The 25,651-nt window shown below is 35.9% G+C and overlaps 2 protein-coding genes across 4 annotated transcripts; one reads left to right on the top strand and one right to left on the bottom strand.

The window, feature by feature from the left end:
* Positions 1-1,828: 1,828 nt before the first annotated feature.
* Positions 1,829-12,926, bottom strand: LOC139122971 (voltage-dependent anion-selective channel protein 2-like). Of its 2 annotated transcripts, none has more exons than XM_070688894.1 (9): positions 12,802-12,926; positions 11,519-11,608; positions 9,187-9,236; positions 7,727-7,811; positions 6,203-6,323; positions 5,241-5,351; positions 4,689-4,805; positions 3,795-4,003; positions 1,829-2,797 (listed from the first exon to the last, which is right to left on the bottom strand). In XM_070688894.1, exons 2-9 carry the CDS (start codon positions 11,586-11,588, stop codon positions 2,706-2,708), a joined length of 855 nt encoding a protein of 284 aa, XP_070544995.1. In that variant the 5' UTR covers positions 11,589-11,608; positions 12,802-12,926; the 3' UTR covers positions 1,829-2,705. The 2 variants fall into 2 exon arrangements, with proteins under 2 accessions (XP_070544995.1, XP_070544996.1); XM_070688895.1 differs by having other exon boundaries at positions 12,520-12,824.
* Positions 12,927-12,978: 52 nt separating this feature from the next.
* On the top strand, positions 12,979-22,823 carry LOC139122968 (sphingomyelin synthase-related protein 1-like). 2 transcript variants are annotated; one of them, XM_070688891.1, is made up of 5 exons: positions 12,979-13,143; positions 13,731-14,443; positions 15,946-16,063; positions 16,684-16,834; positions 17,504-22,823. In XM_070688891.1, the coding sequence occupies exons 2-5, from the start codon at positions 13,797-13,799 to the stop codon at positions 17,815-17,817; spliced, it is 1,230 nt and encodes a 409-aa protein (XP_070544992.1). In that variant the 5' UTR covers positions 12,979-13,143; positions 13,731-13,796; the 3' UTR covers positions 17,818-22,823. The 2 variants fall into 2 exon arrangements, with proteins under 2 accessions (XP_070544992.1, XP_070544993.1); XM_070688892.1 differs by having other exon boundaries at positions 13,010-13,143; positions 13,760-14,443.
* Positions 22,824-25,651: the final 2,828 nt, after the last annotated feature.

Below are 25,651 nucleotides of genomic sequence, written 5' to 3'. Positions count from 1 at the left end.
AACATCGTTGATAGAAAATGTAATTGTGTCATTATTGTATACTTACATTTTAAGTACCAAAGTGCACTGCAATCCTGAATAACATTCAGATTTTATTATGCCAAATTCATGAGGTTGTAGCACAGATCCTCCGAAATAGGATCTACCAGGTATAGTTATAGCATTGCACAGTAATGCGTGTTCACAGTACTACCTCAACAGTGGCTCTGAACAGTAAATAATATACTTATACTATACTTATACTATACTGCATACAATGTACATGACAAGGCTATGTCGTGTAATCCATGGCGCTCAGTGATTTTCTTTGTACTGCAGAGTGGAAAGGAAGCTTAACTCTGATAAAATGCAAAACTTATTTTATCAACATTATTCATATTTCATAATAATTGATATATTTTGCTGAGACTACAAACGCCTTTTTGGCCTGTGGCAAGTGTTGAGTCTTTCTAGTTCATAGTCCAGCCTTCTAAGGTCAGAACAGCTTCTATAATAATGAACACTCATCAGTTTCTGTTCACCCCCAATCACATGAAAACCGTTCCACACTCACCCCCTACTGATAACGAACTTTTGGCCACGCCATGGTAGTGAAAGGGTTAATATATGGAAATAGATCATGTCAACTCCAGGTCAATATGGCACACACTGTCAAACACTTGTTTCAAGCGTAGTGATAAAATCTCCGAGAGAAATTATAGAGATTATTGCCCGAACTATTTGCTATGGATGTCCTCTGCTTCATGCAACAAACTATCACCTTTCATGTACCGTTTCATTAGCTGTGATTACCAGCAATATGGCTGGCTTCACCTTAAGGTAGTATGTGCCTCGAAAGTGAAAGAACTTTTTCTCTCACTTTCCTCAAGGAATCTTTCAACCATTCTCTTTCAAGATCAAGAATAAAAATCCAGGGGTCACTGTACAAATTTTGGGACCAATGAAACAAATTACCGAAGATTTACCAATATTTGAAATTCAAAATGGTCGCCATCCCCATGTTGACTTTACAGGGAAATGTATTTTCATTTTAAAAACTAAGACAGTGAAGTCTCTTACACCAAGAGCTTTAAAATGAACCCCCACAAGTGGTAGATCAGAATAGAACTGAGTCAGAATAGGTGTCCCTGAGGCACATTTTACCCGAAGATGACTAGTTGTCCAACGACAGTTGGACCAGACCATAACTCCACCACTCAGAGTACTTGTGAATCAGAAATGTGTGATGAATAATGTACTGAAGGTTTAGATGGCGATAAAAGCCATTGAGATTTTTAAGACCAGTATGTGGAAATTTGGTTGATCAACAGTGTTTTAAATGTCGCCGGGAGTAGACACATATCAATGGTTCTACTCCAGAATGATAGGCAATTGTGTTCTACAGACTGTAACAAGCCAAAAATCGTGTGATGTTGGTACAAACCCATGTGTGCAAGCGCGAATGGAAATGCACATATTTCTATGCGTGTTTGCGCATATGGGTTTTATTTGTACCATGGTACAGTCCACTCGAATTCCAGGTTTATTGAATCATTGAAGTGTTCCACTATTGTACATACGCTAAGAGCAATTTGCTGATTACAGCTTTGAGCAAGGTATTTATTTTATAGTACAAAGAGAAGTTCAGTGTTCAACTTTGGGATGTAGATTTGCTGCGATGATGAGATTGTCAAATTGTTGGCCGTGTCCACGCTGTACAGTCTATAGCTGCCACAATTATTGTCATAATCAGAAAACTAGTACCAGTAAAACTCAAGTCGAGTGCTATCCTTGTATACAACACTAACAGACAGCAACATCACATCATAGCAAAATACCAAACACAGTATTTCAATTGGGGTTAACATCAGTCTATTTAATAATTCATTCATTTGAGGAAAAACAGAAAACATTTCTACAGCAAGAAACAGCAACAGCATCGAGAGCTCTCACCACAGGTACTACATAAATACATGAAATTATTCACAAAGCATTTTCGTTTGGTTACCAGAGAAATGTTTTACCATGGCCGTCCAAGCAGTCAACATTGCGTTAGAAATGCTCCTGATTACACAATGGCTGGAGTTTAGCACAAGAGAAATCCATCTTGTCACCCAGATTCTCTATTCTTTTCTTGGAAGGGGGACGGGGGGTTTTTACGACTCTTTGAGGTGGGTTGCCGTGACTCTTGTTTGATTCAATTCAATTTTCCTTGCACTTTGTCAGACTGTTAACAAACTATCGCATTAAAAAAAAAACTTTGACTATCCAAATAGACTCCTGATTGGAATGAAGCTCTCCGTTATATATTCACACTACAATGAACAGGACCAGCAAAACACTGAAATCTGACCACATCAACTCCTACATCTCTCAATTCTCAGTAAAAAAAAGAGCTAACTGCAAAGCTAAGTGCTGACATTTAAGACCCTTTCTAGCTTATAACTTAAGAATATAAAACATATTACATTGCCTCAAGTTTATGTGGAGAATATACAGTTTTTATTGCAATGGTGTGACACAGGCAAGGCTCTTTTTGCTGGTCCTCTTCATAAATGGTTCACACGTAACACACTAAATCAGGTTGGCCCACGATAGTATTAATTACAGCACTCTTTCGTTTTTGAAATCATGTTGTGGAAAACATTGATAGGTTCTCGGTTGTTAAGACCAGTGTTACCACAGCACCTGTGTTTTTTTGTTTCACATTTACAATGGACTTGCGTCTAAGCCTCGAGGTCCAGTCCTAGACCAAGCTTGTGGCCGCCGGCGTTTATGTTCTTGCCATCGATAAGACCTGACAGTGTGAGCTTGATTCCTGTGAATCAATCAGAAAATAATGAGATCAGAATTTCTGAGCAATGAAAAATACCTTTGTGCAACATAAGAACTCTTGCAGCTTTCATTTTGCAAAACTTGTGATTTTCACCTGAAAGCAAACACGTCCTAAAATACACTACATTTCAATATTCAACAGAAGAACAAATCTCTAGCACATACATGTAACGCAGAAAATCTAAACTTGGCAGACATTTTAGTTTCAACATTTCAAAAGACAACAAGGCACATCAAAGCTTTGCCAGAATATTGGTACAGTCAAGTCTGAATTACAGCTTAGTTGCTGAATGCCGGCAATGTTAAACAAAGCAAGCTTAATTCCTACATGTACATACAGCGTGAAACATAGCACTCATATATGTTTTTGAATCAAACAGCATAGCAGTACTTTACATGTCATCGCAATTCCCCAGTATGCATATTGAGAATTATAGCTTTATCAATACAAGTGAATTTTACAGCGTCATCCCCAAGATTAATATTGATAATGTATCTGATTGTCCAGCATTGTGGCTTAGATGATTTCTGCATTTACAAATTCACTGGCATTGCCAAAAACTGTAAGATACTAGCAATAGTGTACCCTCTTCCTGGCCCATAATGCACTCAAGAAAACTTTGTCCTCCATAACACATACTCTGCTTCACCTCGTACATTATGTCGAGCTAAGTTTCCTTTTGTCCATTATAGGCCACGAGGGGGTACATTATTGTTTAAATAAAGCAAAAAAGACTGAAAAATGGTTAGCGTATGTTATGTTCTGAGGTCCTAGCAATCAGCTTTTACATAGCTGTATAGATTTGCCAAGCATCTGACCTACTGGGCTGGTTCATGCCAGTTTAGTGTACCTGTGTGACCATGAGTTGATATGTAATCATCAAATGGGTTTCAACTGACCAAGCATAAGGAGGTCACACGGTAGTACACATTATTTGCTTACCACTGATGATGCGATGAAAGTATAACAATTTGCTCACCTGCTCTAAGTTGATGTGTAATGCCAAGACCAATCTGACTAGAGTTATTGACTTTGGCCTTGATAGATGTATCATCATCGATGACGTATTTGGCAGCTAGACCAAAGCGAGTATTGTTGCTACCTGCAGTCCAAGCTAGGTTGACACCAGTTTCAAGTTTATCGTTTACTTTCTGATAAATTGAACCGGCAAAGTCGGAGCCATCATTTCTGAAGAAAGACAAAACAAGAATTTTACAATTGAATTACTCCTATTCTCAACACTTCCCCAGATATTGCCAGGTAAAGACCACTAGTTCTGTCATTGTACAGTATTCATCATTTGAATGAAGTTCATCACAGACAAGTGATGTTTTCATCATCCTGTCATCAATTACTTGCCTTAGAGTTCTGACTTACAGTACAAATCAGAGTATGGAAGAGTATGGATTATTGACATTAACGCCGTAAGTACGGTAATTTTTTCCCACCAAAATTTTCAAGCAATATTTTACCAATGTTTTTGAATTTCTCTATAATTTTGTTGATAATTTTGGACCAAATGGATATCACATTTCGTTGGTTACAGTTTTTTATCAAAATTTTAGCAAAAATCAGAACAAAAATTGACTGGGGTATATTTTATAAAAGTGAAAAAAACCTGACTTTGGCACTTAAAGGCTTAACAGAATCAGCCTGAATATTAGTGTTGAAGTTATCAGTGCTTCAATTTCAAAGTAGACAAGTTACATTCATTTATTTCCCAGTACACACTGTCACATCATCGGATCTTGTAACAGCATACCATCCATTACAAAACCCTTTCTTTACAAAATTGGTGTGCATAATAAGGTTACTTGAACAGTAGCAACTGATTCCTTGATGCCAGATAGGAAGCCAGGGTGTCAATACTTACACATTTGTGTGGAGCTGGAAGTCACCAGCTTTGTATCCCAGAGCAAAATTGCTTCTAGACAACTTTGACTTGGCCGTGTCAAATGACATCTGGTAACCAGCTAGCCAACCTTCATAGCTGTAAATAGACAAAATTGGATATTGTTTCAATGTTGTGTCGTGGATTGGGGTGGACAGTCAGTAATTGCAGAGAGATTAAAAATATAATCATACACTCATACATCTTCATATTTGAGCATCTATCATCACTTCAAAAGACTGTTGAAATTATATCATCACTTCAAAAGATTGTTGAAATTCCCTATAGTAATTACAAATGGTCTAAGAAATGCCAAAACACTGAGTGAACCAAATAGTCAAAATAAAACTGAAAAGATTGATCAACAGCTTAGTTGTACAGAAGTATAGCTATAAAATACCTATTAAATCATGTTAATATATTTGTGAAATAATCTAAACTTGTATAATGAAATATATTGTCTGTGGTAATATCAAACTGTATTGAACAGTAACAATAACACGAATAGGATCGCAGAAAGATGGAATGGCTTACCCAAGTACAAGAGCACCATGAACTGTTGGGCCAGCAAAGTCAAAATCTACATCAGTGTTCATGTGAAGGTAGTCTCTCTTGTATGCCGACTTGATTTTGCCACTCTTCTTGCTGTGAATTATGAACATGAACATAATGAATCAGTTACACCAATTAACATTTTACAACTTTACGAAGCTCCGAGATCAAGTGTTGCAGCTTCTGTGAGATTAACTCTGTGTAAAGCCAAAACATTTTTCTTGTGAGAGTTTATCCATTTTGTGACTTCAAAATTGCCATAAAAAGATGCAGTATCTGTCAAATTCAATACACTGACATTTTCATTTCCTAAAACAGGACAAATTTTCTTTTGATCTTGTTGTGTTCGTTTACACTGTCTATAGATATATACAGAAACGAATCAACCTCATATAAAAACTAAGTTTAGTGGAGAGCAAATCATTTTCAGTTTCACTACACGGGCTAGCAGCCGAAAAAAACATCAGCATTCTGAAATGAATTAAACTAGTGAACTATTTCACATTTCCTATACCAACTGAACAATTCACTGTTCCTTTGGGAAAGCCTACAGCATACAGAAGAGTAGCAGCCAAGATATATATACTAGCCCAAGAGCCTTGGCTTGTGGATTTGCTCAACCCTTCAGTCCTATGATGCTGGCACACTTACACACAGATTTACTAAAACAATTTTTTTTTATTTGAAAACAAAAGATAAGAATACAAAAATCTGCAAATAATTTTGTTGCAATAATTTTATCAATACAAGCCTCATTGATCAAAATCTCTTGTGATTTTCAACCTCATTTGTGCAAAGGATTTCCACATAAAGAATAACTTATGGATTGAATTTGACTGTCATTGTATACAATCGTTGCGTGGCAACCGAACACTTGACTGTGCAAAAATGAGAAATCTGTTGAATATTGCCAGCATGAGTTATAGATTGCTGGAATAACTTACCCAGTTTGTGGTGAGAATGAGGTATCAAAAGTCAATTTCAGACCACTAGCCAACTGGTCCTCTATGGTCACCTCTGTACCAAGTGTGTTATCTGTGTTCCATTTCTCTTTGAATGTCAACCCTGACAAAAAGAACCGGTACAATACACACATCAATCCCAACACAACCATTTATTCAAAACCCTCAATTCTAGTTTAGCTCTTGATGCAGACTATTCCCTAAAAGTTCTGTCTCAGTGACAGAGAAATTGTATGATTTCTGTCAGATTTGCTTGGTTTATTAACAAAGTGATGACAGGTTTACGCTATCCTTGGTTTACTAAAAGACAGATTATACAGGTAGCTAGGCTGAGCTTTCACTGGAAAAGTGTGTTACATTCCACAATATTTGTACTGCATTGCATTCCACAAGATCACAATGACATCTCAGTCAATACATGGTATGTGGCAGTTATGACTGAATATGCCAAGTAAACCATCACTTCTGATTTGTGTCAACAGCTGGTATGATTTTATGAACTGTAACTTGCAAAGACACACTACATGTACATGTACTTGACTTTTTACACGCATTTGTACAGGTCTTTCTACTACACTTGTGCAAAAAACTTGAATACATCATAAAAACCAGTATATTGACTACTTTATTGTATTTATGTCAGTCTGTGCCCGATTTATTTAGCAAACACACTACTGTGATATGGAATAATCAATAACGACAACTACCGACATTTAAATTTTGCAACTGTTTGACAGGTAACATGATTGTGGGAGCTGTTCTTGCATTCAAAACACTACAATCTGTGTTTCCTTATTTATAGCCCGTCATGATGTCCAGCAAATAAGCCACAATTCACACTAGGGCAGGGTGACCCTTGCTACTTTGGTTGTTACACGGGTAGCAGTTGTGCCACATGGTATGTAGATATAATGGTTTTGGCATACAGCCAACTCAACAAGCGGTTACATGTTCGTTAAAATTTAACCACCCTTGACAATACACAGTTATGTCCTAAACCATGTTCTCTTTTCCACACACCATGTGCAGAAGTTGTGTTTTGTTAAGAGTCTTTTCTTTTCCTTCTCTGATCCAGTATGTATTAAACCAAATATGGGCTGTATAAAGGTAATATTATATTCTTTTCATGTAGCATTCATGAACAAATTCGTGATGCTAAACGTACGAAAACTTAGGGTTTTCTTTGAGACAGGTTAATTTACTGTTCGCCATTTTTTCAATTTCGTACTGACCATTTGCAATGATCAAAACGGGTTGCTAGTATTGTGCTGCCCGATAAATTTTTCAGGGTCAAATCAGTCACAACAGTGAATGAACCAGCAGCACAAAGACCTAACCTCGCTATTGTCTGGTTTTAGAAACACATTCAATGTATATCCACACACACAGAGCAGTATGGAGGTCATCAGCCAGTACCGCACCTGGGGGTGCATCTAAGAGTATTGCCATGGCCACTTTGAACTTTGAACTCTAACCTATGGCAAGGATAACCTTAACCCTACTTACCATAATCTTTCCAGCTATATTTGGTCTCCAGGCCACCATCAACTTTAGAGGTATCATTGTTGGATGAACCTGTGGTTGTGAATTCCTGGGGGAAAAAGTTTATAGATCGTCAATTCAGTGTCATGATAAAGATGTGGATGGTTATTTGTACAGAAGGTCACTGAAGATATTCTACACTGACATGGGCAATACAAATTCTATAACAAGGCTTTCCATTCAGGCAAAATATATGGGTAATTTCTTAGTCTCATAAGAATGCCTGTTTGAGCCAATATTCCAGCAAACTCTTCATACGAAAACGCACATTGTTTTACTCAGTGACAAACTGGAATTTCAATGATTGAACAATGAATAAACACAAACGGTCATTGTTCACATGGCAAATATAGTTTTGATTGACAATATATTTGATTAGATGCTTTTTCTTTCAAGTACTGAGTTTTAGAATTCATATCAACAATGTCAACTTATCTGCATGCTAATCCAATTACTCATGAAACCAATATCCAACAATTACTAACATCCATCAGATCTATGGCGAAATCCACTCAATTGAAAAATACACTGCTTTTTTCGTATTTCATGGGTACGTTCTAAACACTTGATGATAAGAAAAGTTACCACTTTGATTCAAAAGAAAAGCTGTATCCTATTCATAATACCTTTGCTCAGATCCAAACCTAAAAATACCTGTAATTTGTGAGTTAACATGGAAACTAACTTGTTGAAATACTAATGTAAAGTTTCAGTAAAGGAATACAGTTACAATTCAGAGGGAACTACATGACCCTTGAAATTTCACTGGAATTTCTTCATGTCATAATATTTGAAGTCGATAACAAAGATATTCCAGGACAGCATTCGATGATATTGCCACTGCAGTAAATACTGCATTTCTTTCTCTTTCAACAAACATGTAATAAATTTACGTCTCAATGTTTCTAAAAGTACAGAGTGATGATGTTAAAAATTTGTTTGCAATTAACGTCATCTGAACCTGACAGAATTTGCAATTTATAACAACTTCAAATAACTTTTATTTTACTTGAGATGTTTTTACATTTAATCAACTCACTCAAATTCACTTCTGAAATGTAAAACCTGACAAAAGCGTGACAATTAATGACAGATTTTGCTAAATCGCAACTAGCATTTACCACACACATGACTTGCATTACGATGATGTGACCTAGCATATACGTGAGCATTTGAGATGATCAAATGAAAAGATTTCAAGTAAAAGGGTAAAATGTGTGAGGACAAGCAAAGCATTGTTATCTTCTAGATCTATGTTCTATACAAGAGAATTGTCAGGGACACTACACCACACAACAAATCACACAAGAACAGATTTTCTTTGAAGTGCTGCTGTTTTTAGGTTTTGTCAAAAACCATTATGGACAGAAGAATTGATTTCACATTTGAATCATACAAGGCAATGAACAATACCATTGACTTACCACGCCACTGCCTGTCTTTGTCTTACATTCAAGCTTCACAAAGCCAAAACCTGTGAAAACACAATTGTATGGTTTCTAAATGTTTCATTCAGTTCAGGCACATCTACATATTCAGTTCAAGCACATCTACAGACTAGAGACTGGGCCTCTCAATCTGCAAATGTCATTTTTTGGTTAAATATTCTTCTAGTTTAATGGGCCTCAATCTTTTAACAAACCAAATGAATTAAATTGCTTCATTGCCAGAAATCCACTGCAGTATTCCAACAAAGATGAAGGTCACCAATTAGACACAGAAGCCCGTTGAACTACAATGGTGAGCCTTCGTGAAAATTATGACTAGCCAGATATTTCCCGAGTACAAAGAAACAAAGTAGACAACTCTCGTGTCAGATTTTTCTGCTAAAAAAAAGCAGAGGTACAGATTTCTGTTAGTCAACCTTTTGTGGAAAGAGTCTGATTGTATCAGGCTATTTCGTTGAATGATGGGGCTTCCATCCATGGTAATATAATTAAATATTCACTGACCTGAATCGATTTGATCTGTACAGTTTCAAGGTCAAGTTACTCATCACACACCATCTCGGCTGCTTGTCTTTTTTACATTTTGCGTCATACTGCTCAGACTGAAATCAATTTGCAAGAAATATAGTGAAATGGCTGAGCATTTAAGCATTGTTCAGCAACCCTCCACCCACATATCTATTCATCACTGAATTCTGACCATTCTCTGTTCTCAAACAAATTTAGAGGGAATTGGTGCCAGATAACACTCTCTAACACATCCGTATTTTAGCAAAATATCTAAATCATGGGTGCCTCTAAATCTTTTGCCTTCAATAACAAATAATAATTCTGCCCACAATCATTATGTAACACACTTCCTATGTACAGGGTCCATTATGCTAATTGGACACCTTATTAGCATATCTGGATTTGATATTTATCTTTCTGCTCTCTTTCTACCATGGGTTAATATCCTATTGAGAGGTACAGTGGTTCAAAGTATGAAAGGCCAATATAAAAGGCTTCTGGGGAAGCCATGTTGCTCTCGCCTTGCTATCTTATCACTACTCATTGAGCACAGACCATTAAAATTGCAGAATGTGCTGTGTATGATAAAGGATAGAATGGTCAAGATTTTCACTTCCTTATGATAACTCTAAATATGAAATACTACGCTTTCAGCACTAGAATTTAGAGTGTTGGTTTATTATAAAACCCTTTGTTGAATTTTCAAGACCACTGAAAGAGACATGTAGAAGTCAGTAAAACCTGTACATTTGTGCATCAATGTACTTGGAAATGCATTTGACTGTCATCATTTAGTCTAGCAATGAAAAGTCATTTCATTGTAAAAGTGGTTCTTACAGTGCTGGATTTTTTTCCCAGTATTACCTGAAATAATATATATCATACAATCAAAGTTATATACACTGAACATAGGAGTTTAAGCACTATCTGTTGTTGTCAATTTTTTCACATGATCTGCTTGTGTTTTGCACAAAAATATATAATCAAAACTTACATATTCTCTTTACAAGACTTTTGAAATATTTGTTACTTAGCAAATGAGAGCTTGCTCATTCTGAATAAGAATTGCTGATACAAACAGAAGCCTATTTAGGTAGGCACTACTTTCATGATCACTTTAGCACTTGCAGTCACAAACAAAACACTGTTGTTACATAATGCTCTGGTATGTGCCCCTCCCCACTACACACTAACATCTAACACTGGGTCAAGCACAAGATTGCCTTTTCATGTATTTACAAACTCCCTGCTCTATTCATCGATGATGACAGCAGCTTTAATGGCAAGGAGCAAAGTGAAACATGCATTCCAAAACTTGAAAACAGACACTGTGATCCTCCAGCAACTTCCCTTCTACTTGAAATTTTTTTTCTAGAAATACTTTGTTCAATTTTAGGTCTTTCAAAGTGAAATAATGTTATCCATGTTTACCTAGAGCTGATATTTCAGAATGATATATCCATAAATCTTTACACTTTGCACACTGAGTGTCCAATAAGATTCTGTGATCATCATATGGATTGACACATTATTACATTAGCAGGATAGCTGGTCCTTTCAGGTTGTTAGACAATTTAATGGCAAAGAATTTTTTTTCTCAATACCATCTTATAAAAGCAAAAGCAACATTACAGGCAAACTGCACAACGCCACTGATGATTTTGTATCTTTTCCTTTTGGCAGTCCAGAAGGAAGTCAATGTTTGAGGAAATCCTGATTTGTAGGTTGTTTTTTCGGAGGGGGAGGGGTTCCAATTACATATCATCATCATATAAATATCTTATGCACTGACACTTACCGAAACCTTTGCCAAAAAGATCTCTTGCGGCTTTTCCAAGATCTGCATAGCATGGAGGAACATTCGACATCTTTGATAGTTTGTCTGCTCCTAAAACATGTAGGCAAAAGACAAAATCTTGTTACACACTATTCTTTCTACAGAGAGGGATACGTTATCATTATGCTGAAATAACACTGGTACTCAATACATGACCAGGTTTTGCAGGCCAGTCTAACAGCTGCATGTTAAAGAGGTGTGTTTTTTGTCCTGGCAACCTATTGTTCTCGAGTACACCTACCTAACTCAAACCGTGCAAGTCTTTGTCTTCCCTTATCTATTCCTTGAAATCAATTGCTTTCGTTTTCAAATTCTTCAGGAATATACCCACTTATGGAAATAATCACTTCACGATTCTTACTCTTTGGCCCAATTCACACACTGTTATTGTTCCTACTAGACTGTGTCAAGGAGAGCACTGTTCATTATTCATACACTACCCTTTTGTTACACCCTAGTACCCTTGAACTACTATCTGTAACACACAATAGAGTCTATTGCCCTATCAAGTAGTACATCAATTAAACTAATTATCAGTTTTCTTAAATGCTAAAATTCTAGCAAGTTGCATTAAACAAACAGTTACCAGTTAATCCTGTTACGCTCAAGCTTATGAATACAACTGTCCAAACGACAATCTAAAATTACTGCCTGGGCACCTGATGTCACTCATGCATTTGTTACATCATCACAGTATCTGACGCAGTTTCAGGCACCTGATCACACGTTCCGTTTATAGATTACACCATTACAACATTATGCGACCCAAAGGAAGGGGTGTTAGCACCTTTCCGCTTTTAAAACAATTGGATCGTGACTTGACCCTACGCTATGTATATATAGTTCACGCACGTACGATGTAGGTCAATAAAAATGTGCCACTTTGGGAGAAATATGCGATGGTAATTAAAATTAGTTGTCTACAAACTGATATTGCTACATAACATTTTCAACTAACTGACCTCTCGGGTTCTTTACCTCAAACCTCAGGATAACCGATAATCTCAGAAAATGTAACACCTAGGCTATTCAAATCTGTGTGGACGTGCGGCTGCACTCGGAAGATCGCACGATCTGCAAGGAGTCAGTTTCGATGCCGGTTGGAGGATGCCGAACGATAGGTTATGGTAAATCTAACCAATAATCGAGCATTGCATTTCAGTGTTACGGTACAACTACTTGTAAAATTTGTTTCAAAAGTAACCATGGGGTTGCCCTTTCATGTAAAAGTTTAAATGTCTTACCCGGCACACGTGAGACCAAATTCTCTCCTGGATAACCAAAATGGAGGACAAGTCAATGGCTTCCGTCACTAAACGGGTTTCAAAAAATGTAATTCACGGACAATCGTGTCAAAGGTCATTAGTGGCGCACTTTCATCGCGTCGAGGTCAACTAATGGTGGCGCCTTATATACCCGGAAGACGGTCGAAAAAGATTTGCCGACTGTACGTACGGCGTAAGTATGAAGTCAGCTGTATGAAATACGGGTTTAAACGGAAGTTTTGGGGATTTGTTGTGAAAATCAGTCGCCACATACCACATATAACATTCAACTAGCTGAAACGACCACAAGTCGCAAAAGAGGTAGGTTATCATATATTGTACATGTCGTTGTTCGGGATCGCGATTCTCTGAACACTGCTGAATGCTGAAAACATTTGATGTCCACATGGCACATGATGATCTACACCATGTACTTAAACGATGATGTCAGCAGCATTTCCTGTCCACTTCTATTAGGCGCAGCACGCAGAGATTAGCTAAGATATTTATCATATTCCGCCACGCATTTCCAGTAAAACGTTTTCCCGTAATTTGTTCTCAAACCAAAACTAACTTTCATTGAAAGGTTCAAGGTCGAAGCGAGTAGTCGTAAACATGCAACGATATTGCACTTCCGGAGTTGCGCTTTGCGAATAATATTGTAATTTCGTAGATCCATATCTAGTACTATTGCACGGTTTATAATGCCTGTACAGAATGTGAACTTAATTCGCTGAGGAAACGACAAATTTAAAAACTTGCTTTTGTCGAGGGCGTTTCCTAGCAACTTGTAGAGCAAAACTGATAGAGATAATTAAGCCATAGAGTACTCCACTCATATATTTTGATGTTCAAGTTAAGGTAAATCTGTTCAGCGCATGTTTCAACATGGTATTTATTACATTTAGGTGTTATACACCTGCCATACGTTCAACAGGATTTAAAGTGAGAGAAAAAGCCTTGAAGGTCGTACAATGTCGTGTAAGCCGCCTGAGTGGAATACAGAGCAAGTTGGCAAATGGATGAAAGAAAATGGATTCTCAAAGTATGTACACTTGCTATGCAATGAACACAATATTGATGGAGAAGCCCTACTTTCACTCACTGAGTATGATCTCAGGACACCTCCGCTTGAGATCAAGATTCTTGGCGATATAAAAAAATTGAGTCTGGCCATCACGAGATTAAGGAAAGAAGAAGGACAAAGCTCTGAGCAAATTAATGGAGGTTCAGCAACAGACATTAGGTATCTTCGTTCTTGGAGAACAGCTCAACACAGACCGCGAGAAAGACTTGAATCTACAGATTCAGTCGGCTATACATCAGAAGACAATGACAAACACCGAGAAACTTCTCGGAGAAACAGAAGAAAACCCAAATTCAAACGTGAGAAGTCTAAAACTCTGATTAGTTTTGGATATTTTATCACTGCACTTTTATTGACGTCATTCACAATGACTGTGGTGCATGATAAAGTTCCTGACATGAACAAATATCCACCTTTGCCAGATATCATGCTTGACAATATTCCTCACATACCATGGGCCTTTAAAGTCTGTGAAGCAGTCGGTATCATTCTAGGGACCATACTCTGTGTTGTATTAGTTCTTCACAAACATAGGTAAGTAACTGTACATGTATCTTGTGAAGTTTCATCATTGGATATTGCACATGATATAAACCAAAACAGTATTTCCCTTTGAATAACAGTGTTATCATTGCTTAAAATTAAAACGGACATTGATAGAATGTCAACAATTACCGTACAATGGAGAAAGTGAAAATGTTCATAATGCGAAATTGTCACATATGTTAACATCATGTACAAGGTAAAAAGATGGAATTGAGGGGTTTTCCCTTCTTGTTAATGGTAAAACACTAAAATCCTTCATTATAGATATTTGTTTGGTTCTGTGTGTCATGTTACTTGTCTATTGTATCAGTACATAAGCATGTAACATTGCCTGAATGTAGATTACAGTATTATTATCAGATAAGATTTGATAACAAATTACCTTTAATACCTTACCTTACGCAAATCATGAAATTTCGGAGTACTGAATGACATTCATTAGAGGAAACCTGTCGTCATGAATTTTGTGTGCATTTACCATTTACACAGTTGGTTTACACAGTATATTAATCATCAAATACACAGTAGATTTTAGTGATTTTTATCTTTATTTTGCCAAAACAATTTTTTTATGGTGTACTCCACTATCTCCAAAGCATTGGAGTCTGCAATTGCTGACAGCCAAAGTTAGTTGCGATTTAGACAAATAGTCAATGAACTTGCAGTCCAGACATCTCATTGGATTTGATACACCATCCATTCAATCTACATCAGTACTATGTGTATAAATGTTTAATTTTGAAGTATTGAAGTTACACTCAGTATTATCTATCGATTGATTTGATCTTGAATTTGTTATATTTTTAGAGGTGTTTAGGTTAGGCAGCTGGTGTTTTGGACAGACAGCTTCTATTTCACAAGATTCAACTTGGTCTCAGGTTTTCTTCAGAGTAGCCATAGAACCTAAAAGTGAAGCTTGATTTTTGTTTACAAGAAAGGAGAGACCTAGCCAGGATCTTAGAAGGTGTAGTACGTGCTCAGATGGATAAAACACAGCACAGCATTGTCAGCTTGTATGACTAGTAGGCCTAGTAACACCGTTACCATACATCAGGAAAATTTCACTCCTAGGTATTAAACGTTAAGATTCCTATACGTCAGCTTTATAGTGTGTGTTTCTACACTGCAAACAATATTGAAAATGTAAATTTTTGGACTGAGTGTTTAACTGACAGAGGGATTACTACCAGTAATGCTAGCACTGTTTCCAGTACCAACTAGGTTAAGATTGCCATTATTGAAGTTGGATAATCACTCCTAACAACACTACATGAGTTATACATGTATGTCTTCAGAACAAGTACTGCCATAAAGGGTCAATATATATTTACAATGTAGTTAATACATTGATTTGCGTGCAGGTTTCAATCAGAGTAAATATTGCATTATTCAAACTTTATTCATATGTATTCATGTGGACCTGTCTGTCTGCAACTTCTATATGTACTACACTGGCGTTGTTAATCAAAGTTTCATTGATCTGTATTCAGATTGATTATTCTTCGACGAATATTTGCACTGACTGGAACTGTCTTCTTGCTGAGATGCGCAACAATGTTTATGACATCTTTGTCTGTGCCTGGAGTTCATCTTCGATGTTCTGGACAGGTGAGTTTCCATGGAATTTAAAACTGATAGTCAGTCACCTGGTACGAGAATGTCAGTCTTTAGTTTTAGGGACAAAAATTTCATATATAGGATGACCATTGTCATCACTAATATACTGCAGTATCATAAATTGTTTAATCACAAACCAAAATCAATGCTTTTTAATTTGTTTTCAATTTTTTTCAGTCAGTTTAGTAGTTTTGTAACGTTGCTGCTTGCAAATCTTGTTCAAAGTGAAAACTATTGAAGCTCAGCCATGTTGTGCGATGATGCAATCACGGGAATCATGGGATTGCAATTTATTGCAAATTTTATTCTTATCGTACTGCAGTGATGCGTGCCTATCAGTCAGTCTCTTATGGCAACCTTTGATGGCCTGCTGCTCGAGCTATTACACCAACATATTTTCTGTCTTGTTTCCATGCCAACAATCTTGAAATTTATAAAAATCACAAAGGAGGAATTCTTGATATAACTGGATCAGTATTTTGATGATAAGGGAATTGATTATATCATTAATTTCAGTATCACATTAATGTTGTTGAACCTGTAGAGGGTTGTAAAAGCACATGTTCAACTGTGTCTTTTTGCCATACCTAGTCATATTCATTGTCTTACAGATTTATGGTGATATATGGTCTAAATTAGCGAGGACTCTGGAAATATTTGTAGGATTAGGAATGTCACTAACAGGTGTCAATACATGTGGGGACTACATGTTCAGTGGTCACACGGTTGTTGTCACAACTTTCAACTTCTTTGTCACAGAATGTAAGTACACGTATAGTACATGTAGATGTCTGGCCTAAAATGTGAAGTGTTTTTATTTGTGATGATTAACAATGTATCACTTTGTAAATTGACTGACTTTTGCTCAGTAAGAATGTGGTAACACTGTACAAATGCCAATACTGTGCAGCGGCGTACATAGCGACTTACTTTCAAAGAGAGAGCATCATGGGAAAACTTCGCTCGCAGTTATTTCTTCACTTTTCACTGTAATAGTATACATGTCTAGGATATACATGATGTATTGGTGAATGTACACTTTATACAATTTCTGTCCTGCAAAATACTTGCTTTCCAGTACAGCCTCTGCAGTTCCTGTTGACAGTTCAGCACAGTAGGATTGTATTCATGACATTTCTAAGCACAGGCAATTTTACTTTTATGCAGAGTCTCAGTGCACCGTTGATTTGAATATTGATGCACAGTAGTGTTCTACAAGTATGCATCTGAAAGCATTTGACCATTGGCTGTCCTACCAATGACGTGTCGCATGTATGATGTAGTACCACAGTCCTTTTGATACATTGTGTGCACAGTCTTTGGATAACATTACAGTTACTGTAATACTGAAATATCTTTTCAGCATATGTTAAATTGTAGCTTGCTATTTTTCAGACTTAAAAAAATGGTTTCCTTTCTTTCTGTTTGCAGACACACCGAGGCACTATCATCTGCTTCACACAGCATCCTGGGTAATGAACATCTTTGGTGTATTCTTCATTTTAGCAGCTCACGAACACTATTCTATTGATGTCTTTGTTGCTTTCTACATCACCTCAAGGTTGTTTCTGTATTATCATTCACTGGCCAACAACCGTGCTCTTCAACATGATGAAGACAAACGCACCAAGATCTGGTTTCCGCTTTTCAGTTTCTTTGAATCCGAAGTGGATGGCATTGTACCGGAGGAGTATGAATGGCCTCTGTCAAGACCTTTATGGCTGAAATATTTCTTTGATCGTTGAAGATCACCCAGTCTTTAAACAGTCAAAGATTGTTTTGTGACAAGATTTTGGTCCACATGTTCCATAGTAGAGAGTTCACTTTGTGTTATTGCTCACTGAAATATACTGCATTATTGATTTTCAAACCATTGCCATCACTCTTTCAGAGATTTAACTAAAATTGCATTTTGAATTTCCTCTGTGTAAGGGCAGCTTTGTCATTATGTTACTCATTACATCATGCTTAAAAGATTGATAAGTGATTGACAGTTGCTAACATCATTGGTTTGACTCCTAGCTTCCAAAGCAGTCGATTCCAGAAAGTACACTTGTGTATTCCTAATAGTGTACGGTAGATAGTGGTGCCACATAAAACTAAATCAACTCAGATCAGTTTCCAACTCAGCCCAAAACCAACTTGATCCAAAAGAAGTTCGGTCAAACTACATGTAACTAACTGGCCTGTAACCATCAAAGTGTTCAATACTGTGAAATAAAATAAATAACATTCCATATGTTTCTATGGTCAATTGGATAATGTGTATTGGGTACAATGGTTTTGGTTGGCAGTGTTTGGACAGAGCAAGTGTAAGGGACAGAATTTTGACAGTGTCCATCATCTAACTCATATCATGAAATTGTGCAAATCAATCCACGAGGAAACCATACAAAAATTTTACTTGCCATTCTACTGAACTGTGATGTTCTGCTTGAAATCTTGTGATGCTACAGTGGTCAGCTGTAAATATATCTGTATTTTAAGTATGACAGGATTCTAATCATATCCTTAATTTTACTTACACGCTGTACTATTCTTTCAGCTCTGGCCCAGCACCTGGCTAAGTGCATTTGAACAGTCAAACATCATCTCCATAGAATCAACATTCATTTAAGATGGAGCTGCTCATAACCAAAACAGTTTTTTGAAAGCAAAATTTCCCATAAAAAATGACACGGCAACCTCATAACATACACTGGCAAAAAACAGAGAATCTAAAGTTTAGTATGGTAGGAAAAGTTTTCTCAAAGAATGAAGGGGGTATATGTTTGGGGTAGAAAACCTCAATTTTGGTATTGATGGAAAAATTTATTTAAATCAAAAACTTGATACTATTTTCTGAAATTTCATATTTCACTTGAAACTAGAGTATATGTAAAACAACGACTTTTATTTAGCATTATCTATCCTCATTTGGAAATGGCAGGGGTTGAAAGACTGACACTCAAAACAGTGATTAAAATCATGATAAGCAAAATTAAAATGCCAATTATTCAAAATGTGAGAATTTTATTGCCAAACAAAAGATTCTTTTTGTTAAATAGTATTCAAAGAACATATGGGAAAATTTCAGAAAATTTGACCTAGCCAGAGTGGAGTTAAATTCTTTGGAAATCTTTCACTCGGGAGAGAAACCAGGAAATCGGGTGATTTACATAAATTTGCATAAATTTACACTTCTTTCTCACCCAACTTACAACTGCTTGACAAGCTAAGAGGCGAACCCAACCAATATTTTAATCTTGGGTTATCACATTTCTTAAAATGAAGGAACAGTTGCAATATAGTGATTTTGAGCAAAATACACTGTGTTACGTGCAGCGCCCCCTTAAGGTTGGTTAGTTGAATTCTGATGAATATATAATCACTAGGCCCAATGACGTAATCATATGGTATGTCATTGAGATGATCACATTATCATTGATAAAATCATATCAATTGTCATATATTACCCTGTCTATCAATTAACATGTCACATGTCACACATGTCAATGGTTTGATCATCAATCATGCTTAAACTATAATTGCAGAACTGGCATGGTTTTTAGTCACAAGAATTTTCACTATTTGTTATGGTATCTCAGTTCACCGTGGAGTGAGTAACTTATTGTAGTAAAACAAGATACATAATGTCATACTTGTATTGTTTATGTAGACCAAGGTTGGATTTTATGCGTGGACATTTGTATCTGTTAGAAAAGTAAAAAATGTACGTACAGCTTTGAATTACTGAAATGGCAAAGTGTAACATAATATCAATTGTTTCTCAGTTTGGTTACTGAACTGTATTTTTGTAACTTCAGGTTTTCTTCTCATCAATGGATGAATTGTAACATAGAGTTTGTCACTTATTAGTCGATAGATAGATTTTCATATTCAATGTGTCACTCAGTGGATCTGCATGTACACGTGTTACATGTGTATTCTATCACTTGTCCTCACCACAAAGCCTTACAACTATTTATTATCATATTTTTAGCTTGCACATAAGGTTGAACATTTACACAGTGATGCAATTATCAAAGCTTCATGTTTTACTATTTATAGAAAGCAAGCACCTATGGTTTTCATTTCCGTAATTTATTTTTGTGTTTTGTATGTTAGTATTATAAAATCTACGTATCTAAGAATATAGCAATTTTACACTTTTGAATTTTACAGCAATTTTCTATGGAAATGCCACTAATGATATTGTAATAATTATTTTTGGCACATGTTAACTAACAACAGTATTTGCAGGTTGTAATAATATCGGTAAGTCACAATATAAGGTGCTTACAATGGCAGTCACCCCTGTTGAAATTTTCAAATACATAATTTTATCATAACAAACTGTCCTGAATCTGTATCAAAACTAACAGATAGCCGAATTTTCATTTTCAGTCAAGCTCTTTAGATTTTAAGTTTGAATATTTAGAGTTCAGGATGATCCACTTATTGAACAGAATATTGTCTGCTATTTTGACAATAATTTTTCTAGCTTATTCACAATATTGTACATGTAAAGTGCAAGAGTCTATGCGGGTTCAAATTTTCAGATACATGTATGTATATGTACTGGTACCATGTATATTTGAATGATTTTTTTAATATCACAACGTCGTGACAGGGACTCATAGACTGCATTCCATCTGTTGTGGTTTGTTCAGATCGATTTCTCAGGCAATCCTGGAGTAATGTCTTTCAATCTCGATAAAAGGATGTATTTTCACCAATTAATCTTGCCCTTGATGATGTGAGATGTCCCTTTCCATAGTAATTTGGTTTAGCCCTTTGAGTGCCAAAGTCAATTTTTGTCCCCTTCATAAAATATCAGGCAGGCAAGATTTCCCCCAATTTTGATCAAAAAATGTAGGCAGTGAAAAGTGATATCCATTTGGTTCAAAATTATCATGAAATTACAGAAAAATTTATAATACATTAGCAAAATGTTGTTCTAAAATTTTTGTATGAAAAATTACAGTGCTCAAAGGGTTAATGATATTTTTCAGAGTGCTTGTCTATCTTTGATGAAAAACTCAACCTGATATCATTCAAAATAGACACAGCATTTGAACAGTGATACAGCTCAGACAATCAAGCTTGTAATGTCACTGACAATGACCTTTGTCACTTTTTTTTACAATGTATTTCAAAATACATGGAGCCTGTGCTTATTTTTAAATCTTCCTGGTACATTTTTAGTGCATGGGGTGTGCTATCATCAGATTGTAACTTTTAGTTTTTATGGTAATTTTTAGCTAATTATACAGTCTTTCTTAGAGAAAAACAAATTCATTTTATAGAACTGTGCTTTAAAATTGGCTGTTTAGCCAATTACAAGTGTTATACATCTCATGCAAGTCAAGCATTGATGGGTGTTTGTACTGCTATGTGAACATAATTTAATGAAGCACAAAATGTTCACCTGCAATTTTTTACAATCTTTACAGTTACATAATAAGGATAAAAAATTATCCAAAGTTCAAATGAAACACAAGTTATCATTTCACTACTTAACAATTCTCAAAATCTCTAAGCAGCGTCCAGTTATGCACCAGAATGTTTTGGTCAGAGAGTTAAATTACCTGAAATCGACTGGTATATAAATCAAACATGTTGAACTGTGTGTGAACTACGTAACCATTTCAGCAAACAGTCTCATCGTATGTAAGATGACCATATGATATTTAGCATTTGAAACTTTACATATTTTCAGAAGACTGAGGAGTGAATCATGTTCAGGAAAAATGTTGATTTCAAAGGTGAAATGCTTGGTATTTTGTGTTGGAATCTTCTGATTTACAAAGACATTGCACAATGGAATAGTTTTGAAATTCTCAGGCAATTAGCATAATTATCCAAATTATATTTTTATAGTAGTTTTGGTTTTTCAATATTTACATCCGGTTTTAAGCAACAGATGTTCACCATGATGCAATCAACAAGAATTTTTTCAACTTCCAGAGCAGCAAAACATTGTAAAAATATTTCACAAGGCTAGTCTAAGCTCTGTTATGACTTTATAAAAGGACAGAAGCAAAGAAAAATTCCAAGTATTATTTTGAACTTGAAAAGTTGAACTCACTTTGAAATCATGGCAGATAGAAGCACAAAGTAAATTGGTAAACCATTCGCAAATACCAATTGACATTATTCAGATTTCCGAAAGCGTTCTATTGTATAATCATGTGTATTTGATAACTATATGAATTCTCAGAATGTCACATGTGCCAAGAATTAAGACAGCAAATTTGCTATCCATGACGTTCTCTCTATTTTTTTGATGTTCCATCTCAGAAGCGATATATTTCATTTTGCCAGCTGAGATTAGCGTACAGGTCGTTGAGCATTTCAACTCATCTGTCTTGCTTGAGTATGTAACAACAACTGTCGATGCTTTGACGGAATAAGTCAAAATGTGTGTCTGAATTGTTTGGAAAATTTTCACATTGTACAGCTGTTAGCAAGTATCATGAGTGGCCGTTTCTGTCACTAGGCAACATTAACACATGAAATTCTAAGATACAAAAATAACAAATCTCCAAAGCTTTTCATTACCAAATTGAATAAGAAAGAGCAGTTTAAAGACAAGACATTTGTGTTTCACATCTTGTTCTCATCTGAAAATTGTGTGCATTAGTGTGTAATGACCATCTATTTTTAGTCACATTTTTATGGAGGTCATAAGTCAAAGGGTACAAACAGGGTTATTTTTGTTTCATGTGCAAAATAAACAAATGCGTGCTTGTAGAGTACTTATCATGATCGACAGATTTTCTTGTTTTTTATTAAGATTATCAAAAGTAAACAATAAAAGAGTCTATAAAGGATTTCGGGATAGAAACAGGTGCAAATCACCCATAAAAAGTCAGTCCCCCATAACACACTACACAATGAGCAGAAAGAAAAGATGACATAAAGTGTACAATCTAAAGTAAAAATACAACAATGAAAGAAAAACAAATGAAATATGTGTCTAGGAAGGTCTGCATTTACTACAGAGACAGTGGATTATCCATGTACAAGTGTTTTGGGGGAACAGATGAACGGTACAATTTGTCCCCATACCATTTTTATTGCCTGGTAAACACCAGTGTTGAATTGATAGTCCGTAATGCTGTGGGTTAATTATTCCATGAAGTGTGTATGCCATTCAAATGTCTAATTGGTGCTGTAATTTATGGTACTTATGAGTTTTACTCATAGTGTAACATTCAGATACATATATTTGTAATGTTATATGTAGTGTCAGCATATTACTGCATGTATTTAGAGGAACCATAGTGGTCAGTAAAGTTAGAGACAATAAAGAGGAACGTTTAGTTGATCTTTACAATGGCGAATTTAATTTTTTGAATGTGAAAATTGATAATGTTTATGAATAGCAGTGTTTATATATATATATATATATATATATATATATATATATATATATATATATATATATTTTTATATATATATGGAATTCTGCTATAGAATCTTCCAAAACCTTTCATTGCAAAGATGTGTGTATACTTTAGTTAGACTGTTTTGCCCGCTGGGTCCATGAGCAAGGATAGCCAAAGTTTCACCGTGCAATGCCTCTAGGTTTCACCACAGGGAATTCTGACTGAATAACAGTAAACAAGAACCTAAAAAATAGAAAAATAACAAAATAGAATAAAACTGTCGAAAAGAGAAAAACAATGACTGAACAAAAACAAACAGTAAATAAAAACAAATAAATAAGCAAACAACATGAGTGATGGATCAATTGTGAGACTGAAAAGAAAATTAGACAATAAACAAAAACAAACAAGTAAACAAAAACAAATGAGTGAACAAGCAAACAAACAATCGACTGACAGATTAATTGTTACACTTCCACGAAACAGACTATATTCACCTTGCCAAGGCATTGTTCTTACTTTGCTATGGGCATGGTCCTCCTCTAGTTAGTAAATTGTCGGCAATTTGTGAATTTTGAGAGTCGGTAATCATCAGGTAATTTATTCGTCTTGTTCAAAATGTTGCACAGTGCCCCTGGTTTTTAGCTCCGCTGTCAGCGACGCGGAGCTTATATGATAGGTGGATGTGTGGCATCGTCCGGCGTCCATCGTCTTGCGTTTGACATCCGTCAACTAACATTCCAAGCTTCTTCTTTGAAATAGCCAGTCCGGTTTCCGCTTTTCAGTTTCTTTGAATCCGAAGTGGATGGTATTGTACCGGAGGAGTATGATTGGCCTCTGTCAAGACCTTTATTGCGGAAATATTTCTTTGATCGTTGAAGATAACCCAGTCTTCAAACAGTCAAAGATTGTTTTATGACAAGATTTTGGTCCACGTGTTCCGTAGTAGATAATTCACTTTGTGTTATTGCTCACTGAAATATACTGCATCATTGATTTTCAAACGACTGCCATCACTCTTTAAGAGATTTAACTAATATTTCATTTTGAATTTCCTCTGTGTAAGGGCAGCTTTTTCATTATGTTATTTAGTACATAATGCTGACAAGATTGATAAGCGATTGACAGCTGCTTACATCATTGGTTTGACTCGCTGCTTCCAAAGCGGTCGATTCAAGAAAGAGCATCTGTGTATTCCCAGAAGTGTGGGGAGTGCCACACTTCATATTCAGCCCAATCAACTCAGAATAGTTTTAATTCTGATCGAAACCAACTTAACCTAAAAGAAGTTCAGTCAAACTAACCAACTGTCTATAACCATCGCAGTGTGCAATACTATAAAATGAAATAAACCACATTATACATGTTTTCACTGTCAACTAGATAATATGTAGTGGGTACAAGGGTTCTGTGAGCTGATGGACATTGGTTGGACAGAGCAAGTGTAAGGGACAAAATTTTGACAATGTCCATCATCAAACTCATATTATTAACTTATGCAATCAAGCTACCAGGAAACCATACAAAACCTTTGCTAGCCATTCTACTGATCTGTGATGTTCTGCTTGAAATCTTGTGATGGTGCGATGGTCAGCTGTAAATATATCTGTATTCTAAGTATGACGGGGTTCAAGTCATTTTGCTTATTTTACTTATATGCTGTAGTGACCTTGCTAGCTCTGGCCACACGCCTGGATTAGAGCATTGGAACAGTCAAACGTCCGTGTAGAATCAACATTCATTGAAGCTACGGTAATTGAATTCTGATGCATATATAATCACTAGGCCCAATGACGTAATCATATGGTATGTCATTGAGATGATCACATTATCATTGATAAAAAATAATAACACTTGCCCTATATCTTTATTATATAATCATTATTATCCTGTCTATCAATTAACTTAACACACATGTCAATGGTTTGATCATCAATCATGCCAAAACTATGGATTTTAGTCATGAGAATTTTCACTATTTGTCATGGTATCTCAGTTCACCGTGGAGTGAGTAACTCATCGTAGTAAAACAAGATGCATATCATACTTGTATTGTTTGTGTAACATCATATGCTCTACATTTGAATGGACAAAGTTGGATTTTGTGCGTGGACCTTTGTATCTGTTAGAAAAGTAAACCGTGAACGTACAACTTTGAATGAATGAAATGGCAAAGTGTAACATAAAATCAATTGTTTCTCAGTTT

The sequence above is a fragment of the Ptychodera flava genome, chromosome 22, assembly GCF_041260155.1.
Source record: "Ptychodera flava strain L36383 chromosome 22, AS_Pfla_20210202, whole genome shotgun sequence".
Classification (NCBI taxonomy): Eukaryota; Metazoa; Hemichordata; class Enteropneusta; family Ptychoderidae; genus Ptychodera; species Ptychodera flava.
The sequence above is the reverse complement of the archived record's forward strand: the minus strand, read 5'-3'. Positions and strand labels throughout refer to the sequence as shown.

What these genes read in the sequence shown, in the direction of transcription:
- LOC139122971 (XM_070688894.1), bottom strand. Translation starts at nt 11,588, where the DNA reads ATGTCGAATGTTCCTCCATGCTATGCAGATCTTGGAAAAGCCGCAAGA. An exon ending in TTCCAGCTCCACACAAATGT is followed by an intron (nt 4,004 to 4,688) that starts GTAAGTATTGAC and finishes GTCTTTCTTCAG; the next exon opens with AAATGATGGCTCCGACTTTG. An exon ending in TACACATCAACTTAGAGCAG is followed by an intron (nt 2,798 to 3,794) that starts GTGAGCAAATTG and finishes ATTGATTCACAG; the next exon opens with GAATCAAGCTCACACTGTCA.
- LOC139122968 (XM_070688891.1), top strand. Translation starts at nt 13,797, where the DNA reads ATGTCGTGTAAGCCGCCTGAGTGGAATACAGAGCAAGTTGGCAAATGG. An exon ending in TTAGTTCTTCACAAACATAG is followed by an intron (nt 14,444 to 15,945) that starts GTAAGTAACTGT and finishes ATCTGTATTCAG; the next exon opens with ATTGATTATTCTTCGACGAA. An exon ending in ATCTTCGATGTTCTGGACAG is followed by an intron (nt 16,064 to 16,683) that starts GTGAGTTTCCAT and finishes ATTGTCTTACAG; the next exon opens with ATTTATGGTGATATATGGTC.